The sequence below is a fragment of the Orcinus orca genome, chromosome 4, assembly GCF_937001465.1.
Source record: "Orcinus orca chromosome 4, mOrcOrc1.1, whole genome shotgun sequence".
In the NCBI taxonomy this organism is placed as follows: domain Eukaryota; kingdom Metazoa; phylum Chordata; class Mammalia; order Artiodactyla; family Delphinidae; genus Orcinus; species Orcinus orca.
The window spans coordinates 153,371,461-153,395,085 of record NC_064562.1 but is presented as its reverse complement, the minus strand read 5'-3'; the positions used below and the strand labels follow the sequence as shown (position 1 = coordinate 153,395,085).

General features: G+C 57.7%; 2 protein-coding genes across 2 annotated transcripts in view; one reads left to right on the top strand and one right to left on the bottom strand.

The window, feature by feature from the left end:
• The window catches only part of ZFYVE28 (zinc finger FYVE-type containing 28), a 109,096-nt gene extending 89,229 nt beyond the window's left edge, over nt 1–19,867 (bottom strand). The window contains exon 1 of the mRNA XM_004265176.3: nt 19,463–19,867. Within this exon, the coding sequence (XP_004265224.1) occupies nt 19,463–19,501 (39 nt within the window). The 5' untranslated portion in view covers nt 19,502–19,867. The remainder of the gene's footprint in view (nt 1–19,462) is intronic.
• A 235-nt stretch (nt 19,868–20,102) lies between these two features.
• The window catches only part of CFAP99 (cilia and flagella associated protein 99), a 41,707-nt gene continuing 38,184 nt past the window's right edge, over nt 20,103–23,625 (top strand). The window contains exon 1 of the mRNA XM_033419600.2: nt 20,103–20,280. The gene's annotated coding sequence lies outside the window, so the exon portion shown is untranslated. The remainder of the gene's footprint in view (nt 20,281–23,625) is intronic.

The following is a 23,625-nucleotide window of genomic DNA, read 5'->3' as shown; positions in this document are numbered from 1 at the left end:
CCCACCCTCTCCTCCCTACCCACCGCTGAGCCGACACCACGGAGAAGGCTTTGGCCATGAGTGTAATGAGAACCGCCTGGCACACACCTCAGCCATGAGGAATTTCCAGAAACGCAGCAAAGAATCGACCCTGCTGTTCCCGGAAAAGACAAGGCTTTATCCCTTTCCAGATCCAGGCAAAACAGATGGGGTCTTTTGCTCCTATCCTGGAAGGAAGCAAACTTGCAAACCTTGCACTACAAGGACCAAAGTCTGTGTCCTTCTCGCCACCAAAGGCGTCTTCCCGACCACAGGAGTGGATGGGTTATTGCTCACAGAGTCCGGGGAGACCGCGCAGCTCCGGAGGCTGAGGGCGGGCACTCAAGTCTCATAGCCCTGCTGCAGAAACGGGCCCCTGGTTCACCTTGTCCTCTGCACCCAGAACACACCCTCCCCTTGTTGGCACAGACCATCTGACCAAGCCCGCGCTGTCCCACACAGAATGCTACTGGCAATGCTATGGGACACTCCTGGGCTGGATGCTCCAGAAGGAGGCAAGCCACAGGCCACACAGGCCCCAGAGATGGGCTGTTTCTCAACCACGCACAAGAGGTAAGCAGTGCAGTAGTTACTTTGAATCGTGCAGGAGGCACCCAGGAGCCCGACGCCCGACACGCAGGTAGAACCCCGCCAGTTCCGCAGCCCCATCACCCCGCCTCCCCACAAAGCTACCTGCACCCGGCTGCTGACTCACAGGGCCCCTTTAACACAGCTTGTTGTTGCCATACGTTGTCCTAAAATGTATTTTTGGCTGTTCTTAACTCTATAAAAAGGACGTCACGCGTATGTGATATTTGGGGACTGGCTTTTGATTTGTCACATCCTGTGCGCTCTGCCCTTCCGTGGATGGTCCCACCACGGCCCCACGTGTGGAGTCTGCCCCCAGGGTCCTCAGCCACACGGGTTCCTCTGGGTTCCGCTTGGTAAGCAGAGTGCCCCGGGCCGGGTGGGCACAGCCCCGGGACACAGGGATGGGTGTCCTGCAGCTGCTCTAACCGGTCCACAAGCTCAGTGGCTTAGAACAACGAAGCGTAGTATCTTACGGGTAATTCTGGCGGGCGGCATCCCAGCTTGGGGCTCAGCGGCGCCCAAGCGTAGACAGAAGCCCAGCGCCGGTGCTAAAGTCAAGGGGTCAGAAGGGCTGTTCCTTCCGGAGGGTCTAGGAGAGAATGTCTCCTTGCCTTTTCCAGTCTCTAGAGAGCCCGCTTTCTCTGTGGCATTTCTGGGTCGCCCCAATTCACGCCCAGCAGCCGAGTCTCAGATCCCAGGACCACCTTGTCCAACCCCCCGGGCGGAGGATGGCTTCGCGGGGCAGCTGAATGGGGTGAGTGGCATCTCGCTGTGGACGTAACTTACGGCCCCAGGACCCCTCGGTGCTGAGCTTCCCCTCACAGAGTGGTTGACCGTCTGAGCAGGTCAGACCTGCGCGCAGGTCACGGGGGCTCCAGCTGGTACACCTGGGGTTCTCAACGTACCAACACCGTCTTTCTAACAAAGGCGAGTCTTTCCAGCCCGCGGTCCACACACAGAGGGGCCCGGTGTCTGGACGGTGGCACATGGGATCTGCAGTCATGGGGACAGTCACACGTTGGGTGTCCCGGCTCTGACATCAGCCGAGGTGCCAGCGTGCGGGCACTAGTCAATGAAGTGATGAACTAGTCACCTCTGGGGCCTGCAGGATGCTGAGTGGCGTCCCCGGCTGCCACCCACTGGAAGCCAGCAGGACGTCCCCCTCCCAGGTGTGACAACCAGACATGTTTCCAAACATCACCAAATGTCCCCTAAGAGTCAAAATCACCCCCGGCCGAGAACCACCTGATTAGACAGAAAACAGGCATCTCCAATAAGGTGGAATTGAAAGGGCAACCTGATGGGGAGGGGCCGTCCTGGCAGAGGGGACCCCGAGGAGGGGCGTGACTAGGGAGCAGCACAGAGCGCAGGGGGGCTGCAGCAGGGCGGGGAGGGCGGAGGTCAGAGGGGGCGCCTGACTCTGGGTGGGGGTCACAGGGGTTCTGGGCAGAGCGACAAGATCAGAATTTAAAAGATGATTCCAGCTGCTGTGTTGAGACCAGCCTGGGGTCAGTGTGGGGCAAGGGCAGAACGTGGGAGACCAGTTAGGGGGCTCCTGCAATAACCCAGGGAGATGATGGTGCCTGGGAACGTGGGAAGCATCAGAAAGGGTCATCTCCCAGAAATGCTTTTTTATTACTTATTATTTTAAACTGCAGTAACAGGGACTTCCATGGCAGTCCAGTGGTTAAGACTTCACGCTTCCACTACAGGGGGCATAGGTTCGATCCCTGATTGGGGAATTAAGATCCCACATGCTGCACGGCATGGCCAAAAAGAAAAAAAAAAAATTAAATTGCAGTAACGTACACAATAAGATAAAATCTGCATTGTAACCACTTTTTTTTTTTTTTTTTTTTTGCACTACGCAGGCCTCTCACTGTTGTGGCCTCTCCCATTGTGGAGCACAGGCTCCGGACGCGCAGGCTCAGCGGCTATGGCTCACGGGCCCAGCCGCTCCGCGGCATGTGGGATCTTCCCGGACTGGGGCACAAGCCCATGTCCCCTGCATCGGCAGGCGGACTCTCAGCCACTGCCACCAGGGAAGCCCTTAACCACTTTTAAGCGTACAGTTCTGGGGCATCAAGTACATTCACAATCTTATACAGCCGTCACCACCATCCATCTCCAGAACTTTTTTCTTGCGACACTGCAACTCTGTCCCCATCACACAGTAAGTCTCCATCCCCTTTCCTCCCTACCCCTGGCAACCACCCTTATCCTTTCTGTCTCAAGGAATTAGGCTGCTCTCTGTACCTCAGGTAAGTGGAATCATACAGTGTTTGTCCTTTTGTGTTGGGCTGATGTCACTTAGCATAATGTCCTCGAGGTTAACCCATGCTGTAGCCGGTGTCAGAATTCCCTTCCTGGTTAAGGCTGAGTCATACGTGTACCTACCACATCTTGCCATCCATCCGTCCAGCGATGGCCACTTGGAATAACGCTGCTGTGAAATGCTGCAGGGCGTGCCTACCGGGTCTGCTGCTGGCGGGGACAGACGGCGAGAAACCAGGAGAGTCGGGCCTGAGCTCCGTGTGAGCAGAGATGGGAAGGATGTGGGGAGGACGGACAGGCAGGGAGCAGCCTCATCTCCAGGAGGTACGACGGAGGTGCTGAGTGGGCAGCGGAGTCAGGGAGGCCAACACCCAGCAGAGATCAGGGCTGGAGATATACATGTGAGTGAGGTCGGGCACTGAGGGCTCACAGCTGGACTCTTCACGGGTTGTCTGACACGCAAGGGGAGGAGCAGCCCGTGAGACAGGACACAAACCAAGAGAGCAGGGTCCTGCACGCCGGGGGAGAAGTGCTGGGGAGGTGAGGACAGCAGCAGTCTACAGGTTCTCAGTACTTGGAGTCAGGTCTTCTGCTGGACATTATGCAGGAAGGGCGGTGACCCAACTGGTCAGACACAGGAGAGGTCACGGCAGGGGTCACCTCTAAGGGGTGACCTAGAAGACTGGGGGAGACCAGGACAGGACAGGCCACACCCTGAACAGGCAAAGGGGGTGACCATCCAGTGCACAAGGTGCGGGGGAGATCCAGTGTACAGGGCGGGGCGAGATCCAGTGTACAAGGGGGGGCGAGATCCAGTGTACAAGGGGGGGGCGAGATCCAGTGTACAAGGGGTGGGGAGATCCAGTGTACAAGGGGGGGCGAGATCCAGTGTACGGGGGGGGCGAGATCCAGTGTACAAGGGGGGGCGAGAATCAGTGTACAAGGGGTGGGCGTGAGATCCAGTGTATAAGGGGGGAGAGAGATCCAATGTATGGGGGGGGGATCCAGTGTATGGGGCGGTGAGATCCAGTGTACAAGGGGCGGTGAGATCCAGTAGGGGGGGAGGCAGACTGCCTACAAAGATGCACGTGGAGCCCCACCTCCCCTGTGGCCAGGCCTCTCCTCCCACTGAGGTGGGGTCTCTTTCTCTCCTTGGACCTGGGCTGGTTCGTGACCTGCCTAGGCTGAGGGAACGCAGCCAGCGCTCCTTGTGAGCACTCAGGGCTCTCCTGCACCATGTCCCTCTCTCGGACCACTGGCCCCTCCGTAGACAGAAGCCCAGCGCCGGTGCTGAAAGGTGGGTGGCCCCATGCAGACAGAGGCCTGGTGGTCCCAGCACAGGGAACTCGGAGACCGTCCCCAGATGAGCCTGCCTCCCTTACGGGGGGAGTGAAATCACTCAACAACTGTAACGTCAACCCCCGCCCCCCAGCCAAGAGAGAAGACCACAGACCTGGCGGTTTAAATACAGACATTTATTTCTCACAGTCTGGAAGCTGGACGTCCAGGGTCAAGTTGCCCGGGTGGCCGTTCCCGTGAGGCCTCCCCGTCACCGTGTGCTTCGCGCAGAGACGGTGCTCCTCAGGCAGTAGCCTGACGGGATCAGGGCCCCTCCCTACGACCACATTTATCCTTCATTGCCTCCTAATCTCCAAACACAGTCACGCTGGGGTCAGGGCTTCATGTGAGTTCGGGGGACACATTCAGTCCACGGAACCCCCGACCATGGTCCCACCGCTGAACGGACTTGCTAGAAGCTTGTTTTGTTCCGCTTTGTAAGTCCCCACAAACCCCCGTGGCAGGGTCAGGGGCCCTCGTGGTCGTCCTTAGTTAAATACCCTTTTTTTTTTTATAGAAAGTATGAAGTGATCTATAATGACGGCAAGCAGACCAGCATTAGCCTGGGGGTGGAGGCGGGGGGGACGCGGGGGGGATGCGGGGGGGATGCGGAGGGGATGCGGGGGGGATGCGGAGGGGCCAGGGCGCATCTGGGGGGACACTTATGCTCACTGTCTTCATTGTGGTGACGCTTTCACAAGTGTCAAACCCTAACCTGTCCACTTGAAATATGTGCCGTTTACTGTACGTCAATTATACCTCAATGAACTTGTTTAAAGGTTATTCTTATTAAATGTTTTACTTTTAGGTAGTTGTAGATTTACACGCAGTCACAAGAAACAGCACAGAGGGGTCCCGTGCACCTTCGCCCGCTCGTTCCCCTCGACGGTGACATCTGGCAAAACTGCAGGACCGTATTGTAACCGGGACATTGACAGCGACAGGAGCTGCCCACCTCAGCCAACGTCCCGTCTGCTCCGCGCACTGCTCTGTGCGTGTGATGAGTGCCGTGCAACCGTATCCCACGGGCAGGTCCCTGGGTCCACACCCACAACCAGGACACAGAACTGCTCCATCACCCCACCGGCATTAAAAAAAACTAATTGTGGTAAGAGGCACATAACATAAAATTTACCATCCTAACCTTTCTTAGGAGTAGAGTTAATCGGCATTAAATGCTTTATGCCTCAATAACGCCATTTAAAAGGCTGGGTTTTTTTTAAAAAAAGAAAGTTTTCAAAAACCTGGACTTGGTGAGCAGGCTCCGTCTCGCAGGTCCTGAGTCACTGCCCCTTTTCCAGCCCCACGGGATGGAGGAGACTCCAGCTGGCTCCCATCTGCTGTGCCCTTAGTCCCTTCTGTGTCGATGACTGTCACCCCCAAGACCCCCTGCTGGTCAGCATCCCGTCCAGAGAGGCGGCTTCCCAGGGTCAGTGTCCCCTGAAGAAAGACCCTGGGCTGTCACACCTGCAGGGTGACTGCACAGGGTCACGTGCAGAGGGGGCGAGAGGTCCCGGCGTCTCAGACACGCCGAGTTCCACACGCAGACCCGTTTGTTCCATGAAGGCCCTCAGCCCCAAGCCAATGCGGGGCGGCTTCAGGAAGCCCATCTCCCAGACTGGACAGCCTTGTTCTGTGCGTCCTGCAGGCCTGGGAGCCAGAGAACATGCCTGGGGGACGCTCTTGGTGATTTCCAACCTCCTGGGAGATGAAGCTATCGTGTGGGCAAGCCAGGATCCCACAGGCTCACAGGGAGGTGTCCCTGCAGCTTTCGGGTCACTCTACTCTCCCCCCACCACACCCGTGACCATGCTGCCACTCGCTCCGGGCACCCAGCTTTATCCCCCATGAGAAAGTCCCATGTGAGGCCAGGGCCTCTGCTGCCTTGGTCTCTGCCAAAGTCCCAGCCCAGTGCCTGGAGCAAAGTACCTACCCAAGCACTGCCTGTTGAATGAATAAACGATTACCTTAACTGCCAGTCCTGAGATGGGTAGGAGGGGCTCAAGGCTTCCTTTCATCACACCAGACGGCTTACAGGGAACAGCCACAAGGAAACCGCCCCCCTCCTTCCCTCTCTCGCCACAGCGAGACTCCACCCCACGTGCACATCTGCGTGGGGTCCTCTCCCCCTGTCCCTGGCACTGTCCCCTTACCCGGAGGAGATCTCAGAGCAGGGCCAGGCAGTTGTCTGGAGCCCAACCCAGCTGGACGTGAGCCACGCCAGCTGGTGCCCACAGTCACCGGGCCACATGGAGCTGGGTTCTCCATCACGCATATCAAAGCTTCCTCAGCACAGGACGGAGGGAAGCAGGCCAGGCCTGCGCCCACTGAGACGCACCATCACCTACATCCTCCCCAGAAGGAGCCCGAGGGACACGCTCACCACGCACAGCTGGGCAGGCACGCCCCGCAGCGCACAGGGCTCCGCTTCCGTGCTAGCTGTCTACACAGGGCCCTTCCCCGCGGAGGTGGCCGGAGCCTTCGGGTTTTTCGGCCACTCCACACAAGCTTGCCGGCTCCTCCGGACGGGCACACAGCCCTGACCCTCCCTGGTTCCAGAGTTTCAGTGACATCAAGAACCTCCCAAAGGCCTCAGACAACCACAGGTAGGGGGGACACGTGTTTTTTTAACTTGACTGTACTTCATTCATCTACGTGAAGGGCCTTGTGGCTAGTGGTTTTTTTTTTTTTTTTTTTGTGGCTAGTGTTTTTATGTGTTGTTGGTTCATCACAGAACATCTGGCAACATCAAATGACAGGGGATGACTTCCGTTTACATAAAGCGCGCACACAAAGCGAATCTCTTGGCTGTTAGAGCACAGGTGTTTGAGCAGTAGTGACAGTGGCCCCATTCTCCGCCCTCCTGAGGACATGTCACCACGTCTGGCTCCTCTTCAGAGCCCCCCACACCTGGTTTGCACGGGCGCTTGTGACGGCGCAGAGCTCTCTTCTAAGAGGTACGTCACCCACCTGCAGCCCCGGTACCCGCACCTGCTGCAGGGCCAAAGCCTCTGCCTGAGTGGACAGTCCGTTCTGGCTGGAACCCAGATGCAGAGTGAGGACTCTGTCCCTCACCAGGGCCCAAAGTGTCCCAGTGTCCGAGAACCACCAGAGACAGCCACTGCCCTCAGCAACAGCTCAGGGGCAGCCCCACTCTCTGCTCAGCTGCGACCAGCTCCTGGGACCCAAGGCAGACAAAGAACGCCACCACCCCCATCCAGGGGACCTCGCCACTGCGACCGGCGGGGGGTGTGGGGATGCCGTGTGAGAAAGGCCCAGTCACGCAGAGGAGTGTTGGCACACGCTACACTAGTCCTCGGAGGACTCCTGGAGCATGGGCACGGCTCCCCATGAGCCTGGGGGTGTTGGAGGAGAGGGCACAGCCCGTTGCAGAGGACCACCAGGCCTGTGATCTCAAGGAGTCTGTCCTGGTTGCTGAGCACCGAGAAGTGGGGATCCCATCGGGACACCTGCTCACCAGGGTTGGGGCAGCCCAAAGGCCAGAGCACACAGGCCTGGCAGCCGTCAGTCCCCCGTCTGGACGCCTTGTGGCTCTCACAGGCCCTGCCCCCCTCCTCCACCACTCACCCTGCATTTGTCAAGAACCACAACAGGGAAAGAGTCTAGAAGTTCCTCACGATGTTAGGCACAGACTCTGCTCCTGGGTACCTGCCCAGGAGAATGAAAACATATGTCTACACGAAAACGTGTACATGAAGGTTCACAGCAGCCCTACTCACAAGGACCAGAAGGTGGAAACAGCCCAATGTCCGTGGATGGGCGGCCTATCCGTACAGTGGAATATGACTCATCCTTAGAAAGGAAAGTCCTACACGTGCTACAGCGTGGATGAAACAACGTGAAGAAAGTCAGACACGAAAGGCCCCATACTGTGGGGCTCCTTTTATACAAAACGTCCGGGAGAGGCAAATCCACAGAGACAGAAAGCAGACTGGAGGTTACCGGGGGCTAGGGGAGGGGAGAGCGGGGAGAGATTACATCAGGGATACAGGGCGCTTCTGCGGCTGCTGGAAAAGTTTGTAAACCGGGGGAGACTGCGCTGAACGCGCACTCTGACGTGGTTCACTGTGTGTCGTGTGAATGTCACCTAGTTCTTTTAAAAAACAAGATATATAACAAAAAACCAGAAAACGCCAACAGGCCTCAGCAACAAGCCGGATGTGTGCCCCAAAGCACATCCTTGGGAAAGCGCTGAGGGGAGCCCCAGACAGCGGGGCACGGGCACCGGTCCACCCGCACCGGGTCCGAGTCTTTGGAGCAGAAGCCACGATTCCCCAGCCCCCCACAGGCCATGCTGCACAGGGAAAACAGGTGACGTGTCACACGTGACACTGCCATTTGCCTTTCCGGTTTTGTCCCCATGGGGAGGCAGGGCGTCCACTCAACAGTCCTTGACTCTACGATAATCTGGAGCACGTCTGCATAGACCAGTCAGACCTCCCCAGGGCCCCAGCGCCCGTCAGAGGCCGCACGCCGACCACGTCCCTCAGCGCACAGTGGGGCACTGGGGGCAGAGGTGGGGAGCGGGCCAGGCCCGAGGCTGTGGTCTTGGTCAGAGGGAAGGTGCCGGTGGGCAGGGGGGTGGTCCCAGTGCCGTCGGTGCCGGGAGGGTAAGGAGGGGCAACCAGGCGGTGCCGCCATGTGACAATGGAGCCCAGCATCGTGCATTCGAGTCACCGTCACTCAAGTGGGCCCCTTGGTTCTCTCAAAGCAGTTTCCAAATACCCACAAGACAGGCTGCCAGTGATCTAGGGTTCCGCCGTGATGGGGCCCGCACGGTGGGACGGGGCGCCGGGGAGGCCTCGGACACTTGGCTGCCCCCGCACTGTCCCTTCTGGGTGTCCCCGACTGTTAAGGGCTGGTAGGTGTGCTCACGGTCCCAGAGAGCCCCAGCCTGCTCGCCCAGCTGGCCCAGCGCTGGCCAGACACGGGCGCGCTGCTGGCGCTCAGGTGGACGATGCCCGGGGCACCGGCGTGGCTGATGCGGGGAAGCGGCCCACCATGAGCGCCTTGTCCGGCACCTCGAGTGTCCCTGATCAGCGACATGAGCAGCGGGTGTCCGCGCGGGGTCCTCTCTGCCAGCCCCGCACGACCGGGTCCCCGGGAGCCGGGTCACGGGGCCGCGGGGGTGGGCAGCCAGCCCTGGGGGCTTCCGAGGGCCTCCCGTTCGGCCAAAGAACAGAGCCCGTCAACACAGGGAGCACATCGGTCACCCTCTCGGGTGAGGAGACCAGAGCTGACCCGGGGTCCTGAGCCCACGTCCTGGGCTTGCGAGCAAAGCCACCGCTGGGCCTGGGTGTGGGGTAGGGGACAGACGCCTCCTAGCAGCCTGCGGGCTCCTGGCGCAGGGGGCGCGGGCTACTCATCACCCCTCTCCACACGGAGACAAGAGCCTAAACCAGCAAGACACACAAGGACGCGAGAGACACCCAACGGGGTGGAAGGTCCCGGGCTGAGACGTCCTCCACGTTCAAGGGTCCTGTCCGGGGGCAGCGGCCCGCAGGACCGCGTGTGACCATCTCCTCCTCTGACAGTCAGGGACACCTGTGCACGACCTCAAATGCGGGGAGAAGATGGCCCTGCACGGACCTCCAGTTACACAGTGCTGGCCAGTCAACCCAACAGACACAGCCCTTCTGCACGAGGCTCTCGGCCTGACCCGGAAGAGGTAAGAGATGGAAGTGAGGAGAGGGGATGCCGCGTCCCTGGCCCAGACGCACCCCAGGACTGAGGGGCCCGCCCCCAGCCCCCAGGACGGCCCCTGGCTGAGGAGGGCCCTCCCCGGGCAGCCCCATCCACCACCCGTCCAGAGTGGTGGGAAGGCCGCCCTGAAGGGCCAGCCCGTCAAGGCCCAGCTTCCTACCCGCCCCAACCCCGTCCCTCCCAAAAGGCCTCGCAACACCCCACCTGCAGGCAAATCCCCTGGCGCGTGCTTCCCGGCTCCCGCCAACCCACTTCTCGGTGGGGTGGGTGGGTTACCTTGGCCCAGCTCACAGCGCGGGGATAGAGACCCCTCCCCGGGGTTGCCCCTCCTTCAAGCTGCCCCGAGGCACCAGCTGGCAGGCTTGCTCCACCTGCATATCTGAGAATAGCAGTGCATTTGCCACGACTCCTAAAGCTTTATTCCTTGCTTTTTATCTACTGTGCTTGGCTTTGCTGCCTTCTCGCCCTCCTCTCCTGCTTCGACTGCATTGGTTACATCTTCTTTATTCTTTTTTCCCTCTCCTGGTCTGGAACTCACCCTTCTGTAGCTATTTTCCTAGGGTTTGCCTGAGTTAACTCACACTCTCAGCTCAGGGTCTGAAGCCGGCCAACACCTCCGGCCTCATCCTGAACCAGCGAGGCCGTCCCGGGTGTCCCGGGCGTTCCGGGCGTTACCGTCCAGGGCTTCCATCCCGGCTGGCTCTTGAGGCTCCTTGTCGCCAGCATCTCCGCTCCCGGGATCTGCCCCCACGCTCACTTCTGACTGCTTCTCGCCTCCCACTCCCTCCTCCTGACTTTGACTTGGCTTTTGGAGAACATTCCCCAGTTCCCTTCAGCAAGGATTTGGGGGCGGTTACTTTTTTGTCTTCGTGTAAAACTGTCTTCATCTGACTCTCCTCTGTGGATGGCAGCCCAGCCCCGCCGGGGACTCTGTGTGGAGCCAGGTGCCTCCTCCCGGCAAGATCCCTCGGCCCCCAGAGTCTCCAGGCCTGGAGGCCGCAGCCCGGCCCACTGTCCTCCCTCGAAGTCCCGACACGCCGTGCATCCAACGTGCCTGTCTACTTAGTCCCGTTTACTCCGTTGAGGACTTGGCCTTCACTGAACCTGAACATCCAGCAACACAACTGACAAAAACGTCCCCTTCTCTCTGGCCTCTCATCCTGGAAGCCCTGTCAGATGCACCTTGAACCCCTCATCTTGTCCTCCGTGTCCCATCCCCCCTCAGGTTGCCTTTCACCACCCTGGCCACCTGCTGGGTAATCTCTGCAACCACCTTCCAGGTCGGGGACCCCCTCCAACGTTTAACCCATTCCTCGGGCTGGGTTCCAGCTTTGAGTTTTTAAACCCAGTGACTGTCTTTTTCATTCTGGGAGCTCCATTTGGCCTTTGTTTAAAAGAGCCTGGGTGTTGCCTTGTGGTCTCCTTTCCCCCACGTCTCGGACTGTTGTAAATGGCAGTCCCCTTAGCCTTTGCTGTTTCTGATTCTTGCTGAGGGAGAACCACTTTCTCGGGACTTTTGTAACTTTTTACTGTGAATTCCACCACAGAGGTGCTGCCTGGGGGTGGGGGGGGTGCCCTTCTGGGGTGGTTTTGCATTTTATTCCGCCAGGCACCCAGGTGACTCTTAGCACCAAAGGTGGGGGGGTGGGGAGACTTTCCCAAGCTCCCTGCCACTGAGGGCGGGGCTCCACGTGTGAATCCCTCCAACCCACCCAGCCAGCACTCAACGTCTGACCCAGCAGGACTCTGTCCACTCACCCCTCTTCGGGGAGCGCTCGCCAGGCTGCAGCATCCCCACGCCTACACCACCAGGAGGGAGAGTTGGCAGCCCCTCCCCCGGATGGGGCGCTGGCCCCGTGGGGACCAGGAAGCAGCTGGGCCTCTGAACGCCAAGTCCCTCAAGAGATGTGGCCCCGAGCATCTTTTCACTCAGCTGCAAAACATCTTTTCCCTTGTTTATCTCAAAAAAACACTACAATTCGCAAAAAAAAAAAAAAAAAATCTCTCCAAAAATGCTGAAATTCTTTTTTTTCAATTGAAGTGAAATTCACATAACCTACAAGTAACCCTTTTAAAGCGTGCAATCCAGCCCCGTTGAGTGCATTTGCAGTGTCGTCCACTCTCCAGTTTTAAAACTTTCTCATTGCCCTCGCCAAAAGAAGCCCCATACGTTTTTGCTATCGTTCCTCACCCCCCCACCCCCGCGGCAACCCCTGATCCACTTCCTGCCCCTGTGGGTTCGCCTTTCCTGGACATTTCACATAAACGGAATCACACGCTTTGTCCTCCTGTGTCTCACTTCTTTACACGGAGCATCAGGTTGCCAAGGCTCACCCACGTTGCACTGGGTACTGCACTCCTTTTCGCGGCCGAATAGTATTCCATTGTGTGTATATACCCCATTTTATCGATATTTACCTGTTCACTGTTGATGGACATCGGGGCTGTTTTCACCTGGCTATTCATGTTACTGTGCGCATGGGTGTACAATTCTTCAATGCATCTAACATCTAGGTGGTTGAGTCTGCTTTTAGACTTTTTTATAACTACAATATCCCTGAAAACAATTGGAAACATTTTCAAACATTGAAAATGCAAGAAAAGAATTACTGTTCTAAAGACATCATCCCTACAATGGGTATGCTAACCCATTTTCCCCAAGAACCCAGCCAGTGTACCCCCGTGGTTGGAGGGTGGTTTGTCAAGGGGAAGGCATTAGCTGGAGTAAACCCCACCACGGCAGAGACTTACAGAGCCCCTCATGCAGAGCTCAAAGGACCCCCTCAGCCATGAAGGGAGCCCCTTGTGGAGTGCCCCCAACATTCCCCTAGTCCCCATCCAGCACGAAAACTATGAGAAAATGGAAGGGCTTCAAAATACTTACTGTAAGAAGGAAAAAAACATTCCATTCATCTTAAGCAACTACTCTACATAAATTTCCATAACATGAAATGTTCTGTTCTACTTTTGCTTAATCTATTCAGATCAGTGGGAAAAAATCCATTCATTTTTGTCTTCCTCCTTCAAACACTTGAATTGCCCATCGACACCTAAGTTTCTTTGCAATCCAACTGTAAAAAGTACAAAAGTAATTGTTTCACCAAATGGAACTCATGTAAAACCTGATGGCAGCGACAGCTCATTCCCGCAGGACGTGCACAGCTCAGGACGGGCTGCTTACGGATTCCAGCTCTGGGGTCAGACAGACCTGAGTTCAATCCCAGTCCTGCCTCCCCCTGCCTGTGAAGGCTCCAGCAAGTTCCCCTCATTTGTAAGACAGGGTGCATTCGGATAATCCAAATGTCAACAAGCACCCCCAAAGCCTCAGTGCCTTAAGCAACAGAGATCTCTCCTAAGCTGTCACTCACTCCCAGCCCCTTCCCCAGCTCCTTCACTCCCCCATGGCCCTGGGGTCCTCTACTGGATCCGGAGCCTCCTGCCAAGGAACCAGGGACGCAGACCACATCCACAGGAGGACAGCTCAAGAGGTCTGGTGTTGGGCCTGACATGGTGGAACCCACTGTTGCCCACACTGGCTAAAACTCAGTCCCAGGACTTTCACTTGGGACAGGGTATCCAGATGGTAGGCAGCGTCTCTGCTACGGGGGAAGGCGCAGGTAAAAGGACCCCCGGGACGCCGGAGTGCCCTGAGTCAAGGTCTGTTCCCAGCAAATGAGCACGAAAAGAAGTCGGTGGGGGGGCACCTGTCGAGACATTTCATTCTCAAAATGACCCAGTAGGAGTAGCCGGTAGCCACGATGGCCTCTGGGACTTCAAAAAGTCCTCCACGCACGGTTCTGTTTCAACCCCACACCTCCGGCCCAACTGCAAGTTCTGCTAATAGTGACAGAGGGCATTTCTTGAGCCATCACTGTGAGTCTTTGACAGACGTGGTCCCCTCAAATTCCAGGCAACGGGTCCCCTCACCCCCGCCTGGCAGACAGGGCTGTGGGAGGGGCGGTCAGGGTTCCCACCCAGGCCCTGCTGCCCTGTCTGTGGCTTCAACACCATCAAAACACATAAGCCATGTGGGCCGCAAAGACTGAGGGCAATAAACACGGGAGAAATGCTGACAGCCCACAACATTCTAGACATTTATTTGTCTTTGAACTGGAATCAGCTCCCCTCTGTCCACCTTTGTGTGGGCACACGGCACACACTTAAGGGCTGTGGCTACTCGATGCTATCAACTCCAGCAAGACTCTGCCTGCAAAACCAGCAGATGACCGTTCAGTCACTTATGGGCTCTCAGATGTGAATTTTCACACTTATAAAACAAGTGTATCTGGTGTTCTGGGAATGTCTGGCAGCCTTATGGAGAGGCACTAAAGCCTCCTGACATCACCACCTCAGAATGAAGGGTCAAATGAAGTCGCCCAACACACTTCCCGTTCAGAGGCGGGCAGTACACCGAGGGTTCCTTCCCTGCCATGCTACCGCCTGCTGGACGCCAAGGCCAGATATCAATTAGGCGAAGCTTAAGCCTCCCTGCCTATGACTCACCCATTTAACAGAAACCGTATCATACATTTCCCATAAATACAATGCACTGATGATAAAGCACAGACCCCTAAGTGATGACATCAGAGTTGGCACAGAGTTGGCACAGAAATTGATGCTCGCAGCCTGTCTGCAGCTCAGCCTCTCCCCTCCCGGCCAGTGCCGGCAGCACAGGCTGGGCGTGTGCAGCCCCACAAGCTCCCGCAGCCCCAGACAGAAGTACAGCAAAGCCTGGGAAAGGAGGCGAGAGCTGCCCCTGAGTCTACCTAGCAGACCCGGCATGGGTGCTACAAGCCTCCTTGACAAGTGGACTCTCGGGCCCTCCCATCTGCCCAGGCCTGACGATGCTTGTGTGTCGTAAGGAAGGCTCTCTGGGGGAGGTGGGGCGGCCAGAGCCGGCAGCAGGGAGCGGGGTCCAGCGCTTTCTGAATTCAGGGACGAAAAACAGGTGCACTAGGCCAGCCAAGCCCACTCTGACTCAGCACAGCGGAGCATCCTTCCCGGGGCTTCCGAGCCCCGCTCTGGGCCAGGCACCCGCTGGCAGAGGGAGCTCGGCGCTGGCACAGCCTGTGCAGTAGGCGTCCGCACCACTGGCTCTCCTGCAGCTCACCTCGGAGACAAACGTGCAGCTCCAAGGACAGCCTCAGCCGCAGCTGGGCACTCAGAATTTATCGGCCGAGAAAGAACTAGTTAGCAGCCTGGCTAGAAGTTAACACTAAAATCCCAAGACCCTGGAGCCGTGTCTGTGCCCAGCGAGGGCTGCACTCAGTGCTCTGAGGACAGCAGCTCGTTTCCCGCTCGAGCGAGCGGGGAGAGCGAGGCCCGTGCTGCTGCTGTCGCGTCCCAGTCACGGTCACGCTCAGGCTCCCGTGCAGAGCCCAGGGCAGCAGGGCCAGGTCGTGGGAGGACCACCGTCTCACTCGCCTCCACCATGACCCCTGCCGCCATGCTCCGAACCGGGGGCTCTGCTGACCGTGTGGCTGAGTTTCTCCGGGTCCCCGTCATCCGTGTTGTCACCGCTCACCCTCGGCCCCCGTGGGGGAGCCCTGTAAGGACAAGTGGGCTGTTCACCGTCTGTGTATGCCGGGGGCCGTGCAGACACAAGCCCAGGCCTCTCGCCAGCCCCGGGGGCCGCTCATTTAACACCTGAAGGGCTCCCAACGGCTGCTGCACTTCCAGGGTGTGGCCCCCTCCACCCGGTGGTCAACGTGCAGAGTGCCAGCCACCAACGGGCAGCTCCATGCCCACTGCCCACGGCCGGGTGTACCAGGACTCTGGAGAGAGGGAGGGGCCCTGGGCACGGCTCTGGATGCCCAGCTGCTGACTGAGGCTGGGTTAAATCAACAGCCATGTGGGAAGCTCCACACACATCCCCCCACCCCCAGCCCACAGCAGGCAGAACTGAACTCTGCAAAGATCAAAGGGCTCTTCGGTCAAGAAGCGCACACACCCAGCAGGTTACGCGGCTTCTCTCTGAGAAGGTCATTTCATCCCTAATCGGAGCCCAGGATGCTGACAAAGTTTCCAGATAAACATCACTTGGTAAAGCCCTGTACTTACAAGGAATGCTTCCCCACAAAGAAGGGGGACAAGGAAGATCCATGACCCACCTCCCAGAAGTGGTTTGGGGGTGCAGACAAGAGAGTTCTTCATGAGGTGCACATGAAGCGTGGTAATTACCATGGTAATTACCGTGAGCGTGGTAATCGCCATCCATCTGGACAATGCCACCTACCCGCCAGTCAATTCTTCCTCAAAGATGGAAAACACAAGTTCGTCCTGTACCATTACTAACATGCTCTTTGATGGTGGCCAAGAAGACCTGGTGGGGTCCGGTTTGGGTCCTCCAACCCCCGCACCAGCATTTCATCCCTTAGCACAGTCAGCAGGGATCAACGAGAAAATTATAACCCAGCATGAAACACAAGTATTGAGACTTTTGTTTCAAATGAAGACCCCGGTATTCCAAAATGTTTCCCCTCTGAACGTTAACTCTTTTTTGGAAAGCCTTTCCCTAAACAAAAGCAAAGACACTTAGAAATCCTGAACACTTTCCATGGAAAAAAATCATAATACTGTTTAAAAGACTGCCTTAAAGAAAATAAATGGAAATACGAGAGTCTGCAAATAACTACTGCACACATCAGGTTGGTCTGTTTGTTACTCAACTTCGGTAGTTGTTAATGATTCAGATATCAAAAATTCTAAGTGTCATATAAGAATGTTTTAAAGCATTTCCAAATGCTTTTTAGAACTACAAGAACAATGAATATTTTTGGTTTCAGAATGTTTTCCACTGCACTGTAATGAACAAGAAGCTCAGTGTTCAGTTTTAAACCAAAGCAGGGATTAAATCAAGAATTCAGTTTGAATTGTGTATCCATCTAAATACAACAGTGGAAAACATCGTAACTACAGGCAACGATCTCCCTCAGACACATCCTCCCACAGCTAACATTTAACACTTCAACTCTTCCAGGCCCGGAAACCTCCCAGAACTGACTCCTGCTCTCACTTGTGCCAAAATGTGTTAAATCAGACAGGAAGGGGAAGCATAAAATTCAATTTATAACCTGAGGCCAATATATGAGCTCTGGTTTGAAAAATGAAAAGCTACTGGGGTGACCTAACCCACTCCAACCCTTCAAATAATTAAGACATTTAACCCCAAAGATAGATGTCCAACAAGGAACTACCATGCTCAGACTGACCGCTGGGCAAACACACAGAGATGTGTCTTGAGTCCAGGGGTCAGACAGCAGACCAAGACACCACAGTGAAGGAAAGGAGAGGACCAGATGAAACGCTATCCCCTCCCTTCTCCTAAGGCGCACAGCTCTGGGCTGAGTCGCTGGGATTGGCTGACTCACCAGCTTTCCACCTTGCCCTGGTCAGCCCGGGGGCTGGCTTTGGAAGGGCAACTGCCTGCTGAGAGGGAAAATTAGGAACACGACTCTCAATTCTGGGGCACAGTCTCATGGGTAGTATCATTTTCCACTTTTAAAGACTTTTCCCTAAACTGAAACAGGCAGGGCCACTGAAATCATTCAGCTGCAGATGAAACAGATTCCACGTTGCTTTTCCGTCCCTTCCAACAACGAATTACAGTTAGGCAATCCTAGAAACAAGTCCTCTTCCACAGCCACGTCTGGAAAAAGGCATGCGGAGCCCTAGTACCCTTGGCAAATGTGTTTTCAGAGACACCAGAACGTTACTATGATACATTTCTCTGCTGGCCCTGCCGTTTATCACTGAAGAACTGCTGCTGCTGCTATAACCCTCACAACAGCCTTCTGACAAGTCCCCTTGGTCTTTAACTGGTGACAGAAGTCACACACACAAAAAGCCAGTCCTCGTACACACATCGCGTGCACAGGCTGCCGCCCTCCCCTGGCACCCTACCCAGCACCAGCAGGTAGGATCAGAGCCGCCTGGGGGGACTGCAGCAAGGAGAGGGCTGGGCAGGAGGCTGCCAAGGGCAGGGAGGCCCCAAACCACAGGCAGCTCCGGGAAGCACCAGGGTCACACCAAAACACCACTAATAAGCAGCTGCTACAAAGACAGGGAGGTGCGAAGGGGGAGCAGGGCTGCGCAGCTGCACCGAGCAAGTAAGAACCCGCATCCCCTCTGGGCCAGGCCAAGGCCGAGCAAGGGGCGGTCCCAGGCACCCAAAGCCCTCGACCCAACACTGGGAGAACTCTCCGACCCCAAAGGCGATGAAGTACGAGCCCTTCCGGTCCCTGAACTCGCCCCAGCACCTCGGGTGCCCATCCTCCAACGGACCCGCTGCAGGAGAGCAGAGATTTCAGGAACACCTCGCCCCCCCCCAGCCCACCCTGGGAGATCACCCACGGTGGGGGAGGGGAGCAGAAAAGCCAGACCCAGAGAAGTGGTCAGCCCTGGGCAGGGGGCGGAGCGGGGGCAGTGTTCCTTGGGTCGCTCAGGCACACTGTGGATGTCCGAGGCGCCTAGACGTGACCACTGGCCCCACCCCGGCCAAGACGCCCCCCCAGCCAAGACCCCAGCGCCCCAGCCCTACCGCGGTGCCAGCCGCCAGGGTCCGACCCCCGGACGCCTAGGGTGCTCCCAGGACTCTGCGCCCGGCTCCTGGGCACCGCCGCACCCAGACTAGGACTAGCTCTGGCCGCAGCGGACACGAGCCCTGGGCAGGCGGCAGGGACGCAGCGCCCGCAGTGCGACTGGCGCAGCTGCCGAGGAGCAGGGCGCGCTGCCCAGACCCCGACCCCACGGCCGGGGAGGGGCGCAGCGCCGGGAGGACCGCACCTCCGACCCCGCTGAGCCTGCGGCCCCGGGCGCACTCACCCCGCCACCGCCGGGCAGGGGACTGCCCTGCATTTGACAGCACGCGGGTGGGCACGGGAGAAGAATGGGCACGGGACAAGGATGGGGACGCGAACTGGGCCGAGGCGCGGATCGGTCCTGGGTCGGGAAGGCAGGGCCGGGACAGTGGGATGGGGACCCGCTCTGCACACAAGGAAGGAGGGGTCCGTCCGGGACCCGGGAGAGGGACATGGGGGTCCCCCCTCCAGAACCTGGGGTAAGTGGGGAGAGGGTCTGTTCCGGATTGCGGAGGGAGGTTAAGAGGTACATTCCGGGTCCAGGATAATGGGGGGGGGGAGGCAGAAGAGGAACGGGAGAGTCATCCCTGGTATAAGGAGGGGGGATGGAAAGGTTTTTCCGGGACCCAGGAGAAGTAGGAGGGGGTCTGCTCGGGCGACCACGAGGTGTGAGCAGGGCACCACGCAGGACCGGAATGAGAAGGGAGAGGGGCCCATCTGGCAGCGGGCAGGCGTGGGGAGGGAGTGCACCCCGGCCCGAGGGTAAGAGCAGCAGGGGAGGTTTGGGACCGGGCGGGGTGGGGGGACCCGTGTAAGGGGGAGGGCGACGGTGTGAGCAAGTCGCGGAGTGGAGGGTAGGGTGTCGGCGGCACCACGGAGAGGCCGGTCCCGACCGGGAAAGGGGGTCTGCCTCGGCAACGAGGGACGGGTCCGCTCACCTTGGGTTTGTACAGCCACTTTCGGAACCTGTTCATCATCGCCGCGCCGGCCCGGCCCGGCCCCGGCGGCCCTCACCTCCGCAGCGCTGCGCCTGGGCCCGGCTGCGGCGCGGGGCGGGCGGACGCGTGGCAGGGCCGGGCCGGGCCGGGGTCCCGCGCGGACCCGGGGCGCCGGGCGGGCGGCGTCAGGTGCGCGGAGCAGGTGCGCGGCCGGGAGATGCTCGGAGAGCTGCGCGCGGCACTGACCCGCAGACCGCGGTGGGCAGGCGGACGCGCTGACTGACCACGCACGGGGACGCCGGCTCCTCGCGGCTCACTGACACCAGGTGCCTCGGCCGGCCACCGCCGCCCGAGCCACACATGCGCCGACGCGCCGCGAGCCCCAGGCCAGCCGCAAGCCACCGAGGCTGCCCAATCCGGTCGCTGCGCCGCGCCGCGCCCCGCCCGAGGCGCGCTCCCCCGCAGGAGACCCGGCGAGCCCGGAGGGGCCGAGAACTACAAGTCCCGATGGGCATTGCGGGGAAGAAGGGGCCCTGGATGTGGCGACCTTCCTGGGCTGCGGGCGCTGTGCATTCTGGGGGTTGTAGTCTCCCCTCGGACGGCTCCGGAGCGTACCGTGGTTGCTAGGTGACAACGCCCAAACTGCGCCCCAGCACCGCCCCTGCCCTGAGGGTTGCCGGGGTTCCGGCCGAGCAGAAGTGGAAGGGGAGATCCACTGCTATTCCCCAATCCCCTCGCGCCCGCTAGCCCTGCAATTTCTGTGCGGCGGGCGGTGGCGAGAAGGGAGGTTCCGGAGCGCCTGCGGAGCCCGCTGACAGGTACGGGGGGAAGGGAAGCAGGCGAGACCCGAAAGGGGGCCGAGGCGCGTCCCCTCAGCACCAGCACCACCCACGTGCAACTTCCCTAGCTCTGCGGGCCAGTTCTCGTCTTTCTGTTTCCCATCTTCTTGCTTTCGCTCACCACCTTTTTGGTCTTCTTCCCAGCTCCTTGACTAAAGTTAACGGTGCTTTTTTTTTTTTTAATCGCCACAATAAACGATGCTTTTTAAAAAGATATTCTCCCGTATTCACTGCTTCCCCTAGCCATGCCCTAATTTGGATCCATAAAAACAATCAACAAAATCTGAGAATCTATTAAGTGCTAAGCAGAAAGCTAAAAACAAGTGTGTGGTCTCACTTGAAACTCCCTCTGGTGCCTGAAGAATCAGGGACAAAGAGGCTGCTGCGCTCTGGCTGTAGGAGGGGACCCTCCCCCAACCGCCTTGCGCTTTCCCCTGCCCCCACCCAGCAGCACTTCGGGTACGTGCGGATTTAGGGTGCACAAGAGGGAGGTAACTCTCTTGATAGAGAATTTATTCTCTGCTGCTCATGTTATCACTGGCCCAGCGTCCAGGTGCTCAGCTGGGCTGGACTCCCTGGCCCCTCTATTCCATTAGAGTCAACGTGAGTCTAGGCACCGGCAGCCGTCTGAGATTTCCCTGAGTGTTGGCAGTCCTCCGGGTTCGTTTTTGAGTACCTGATTGATCCTCCCCACTCCCCTCCAGCTACCACCCAGTCACTGCTCCCCTAAAGAGCAAAACCCCTCCGGAGTTGCCTCTTATCTCCAATTCATTTCCACCTTTTCTCTCTTGAGCCTGCTCCAATCAGATTTTCACCCAGCCCCTCCTCCCAGGCTCTTTAACTAAGTCATACTTGACCTCCATGTTGCTAAATCCAACTATGAGAGCTCAGCCCCGCCTCTTCCAGGAACAAGTGTCCCAGCTGAGTACTCCCCTCCTGGACACACTGTCCTTACTTGGCTGGAACAGATCTCACTCTCTGCCTCTCCTGCTGTGGCTGCTCCTCTTGAGTCTCCTTGGCTGGCATCTCCTTGCTCCTCAGCATCCTGACACTAGAACCCCGGGACTCGGTCCTTGGAAGTCCCTCTATCCACCCTCTCCCTGGATGACTTCCTGCGGTCACATGGTTCAATAAACAACCGTTTTCTCCTGACCTTCCCAAACCTGCATCTCCAGCCTGAACCTTGCCCCGGGACTCTAGACCCCTTTCCCTGTTCTTTGCCAGTTGGATGTCTACCAGATTCCCCCAAACAAAACGTGTCCAACTGCACTCCCATTCATCCCCCATAAATCCTGCTCTTCCCCCAGCCACTGTTTCCAGTCTGAGAACTTGGGTAGACTCTCTGTGGGTGTGCCCTTGGCCTACTCCAAGTCTGGGACTGTTGTTGCTGCTCAGAGCCTCCCTTCCTATGCTTCCCAGTTTGAAATTGTGCTCAGGATGGAGGCTGACCTCAGGGAAATGGGTGTATAGTTAGGATTAGATTCAGCTTCATGCAACGAAAAATGTCAACATCATAGTGACCCAAACAAGATTATCGGTGTGTCCATAAAATAGGTCCATGGGGAGGCAATCTTGGGAGATATGACACCCCCAAAAGTCATCAGGGATCTGGGCTCCTCTAGCTTGCTCTTCTGCCATCTTTGCTTGTTTCCTTGTGGTCCAGATTTGCTGCCTAAGTTCCTCCCATCACCTCTGGAGTCCAGGCAGCAGGGTGGAAAAGAGAAGAAGTATATGCTCCTGCCTTTCAAGGAGACTTTCTGGAAGTCTCAAACTCTTCCACTTCTTGTCATACCTAGATGCCAGGAAGGCTGTCGTCCCCCCACCCCCACCCTGTGCTCTGGGGCCCTTGGCCTGCCACCTGCTGTCACCTTCCTGGAAAATCTCCGGCTTCCCAGTCCCAAGCTTGCCCCTTTCTGGGCTCCCTCCCTGGGCCGGGTGCAGCGCCCACCCATCCACAGAGCCATCATTCTTCCTGGTTGGAGATGGGTTCCCTGAACCCTGGTGCCCAGAGTTACCACTGGGGAGCCCGAGGCTACCCTGCACCCCTCCTGTCCCTTCCTACGCTGCCTGCTTCAGGGCGCCTCAGGAACCCTGTCCATCGATTCTGGGATTTTCCCTTGCATTGTGTCTCTCGCATTTTCTGGAACTCCTTTTAATTGGAATTCAGATCTCTGGAGTGGTTCCCGATTTTCTTGGTGTGTTTCTCCTACTTCCTACATCTTCATCTTTTTCTGCTCTCTGGGAGATTTCCTCAGCTTTATCTTCTGCCTCTTCTATTTATATCTTTACTTCTGCTGTCATATTTTAATTTCCAAGAACTTTTTCTTTTCCTGCAGATGTTTCTTGGATACCGTATCTTTCTCCATCTCTCAGAGGTGGTATAGTTGTTTGTTTCCAGGTTTTTCCTGCTGTGTATGTTGTCTGCTTTCTCCTACTTCCTTTTTTGCTGGTTTCTGTTTCCATGTTTGGTGTCAGAGGCTCTCTGCAGTGTCTGGTGGCATTTGGCCTTCGTTCTCTTTCAAGTGATGGTGGGGGGGGACTCACCCAGTGGACCGTGATTGGCTGGGATTGGCCATGTCATTGGTGACCCCCAGTGTCAGTGTATGTGGCTTTTGTTTTTTCACTCAGTCTCCATCCTGGAGGGCCTCGGTCTGGGTGCTGCCATCCAGAGCCATTCCAGCTTGTTGGGCGGAGAAGAGGTGCCCCTGCTGTCCCCAGGGCGCTAGCAGCCTGGCTTTGCCGATAGCTGGGGCACAAGAAGCCAGCAGCGTGGTGACCCAGGGAAGCTGCTCAATCAGTGTGGAACGGGGGGGGATGAGAGAGGAGCTCCTGGGGGGCTTGGCCTCCCTGCCCTGAGGACAATTTGGGGGTCACCTGTCAGAACCTCTTCCTGGGGTCCCATTCCTACCCCAAGCGGCTTCTCCAGGGTCAGCCAAAGAAGGGCTCTGAGCAAGCCAGTCTCCTGGAGCTTGTCTGTTTCTGGAATGCTCAGGCCTGGCCATTTACCAGCTATGCATCCCCTCTGGGTGCTGGTTACCTCACCTTTAAAATGGGGATGTTGAACGTGGTGACCCGAGGATTCTTCTTGCCCCAAACTTTTGTGTTGAGGTCCCCCTCTCCCTCCGAGCAGGGCCTGCTGAGTCATCCACCACCAAACCCCTGCTGGGCTGAGGGCCGCTCAGGCTGACTCACGAGATGCCTCCACTCTCTGGCCTGGCCTCTCCCAGGGGTCATCCCCACCCGCGCACAGCTGGAGGGCTTGGGGGCACGTGGGGCAGCCAGGGAGCCTCCAGGGGCACGGCAGAGAGGGCTGCTGGGGCTATG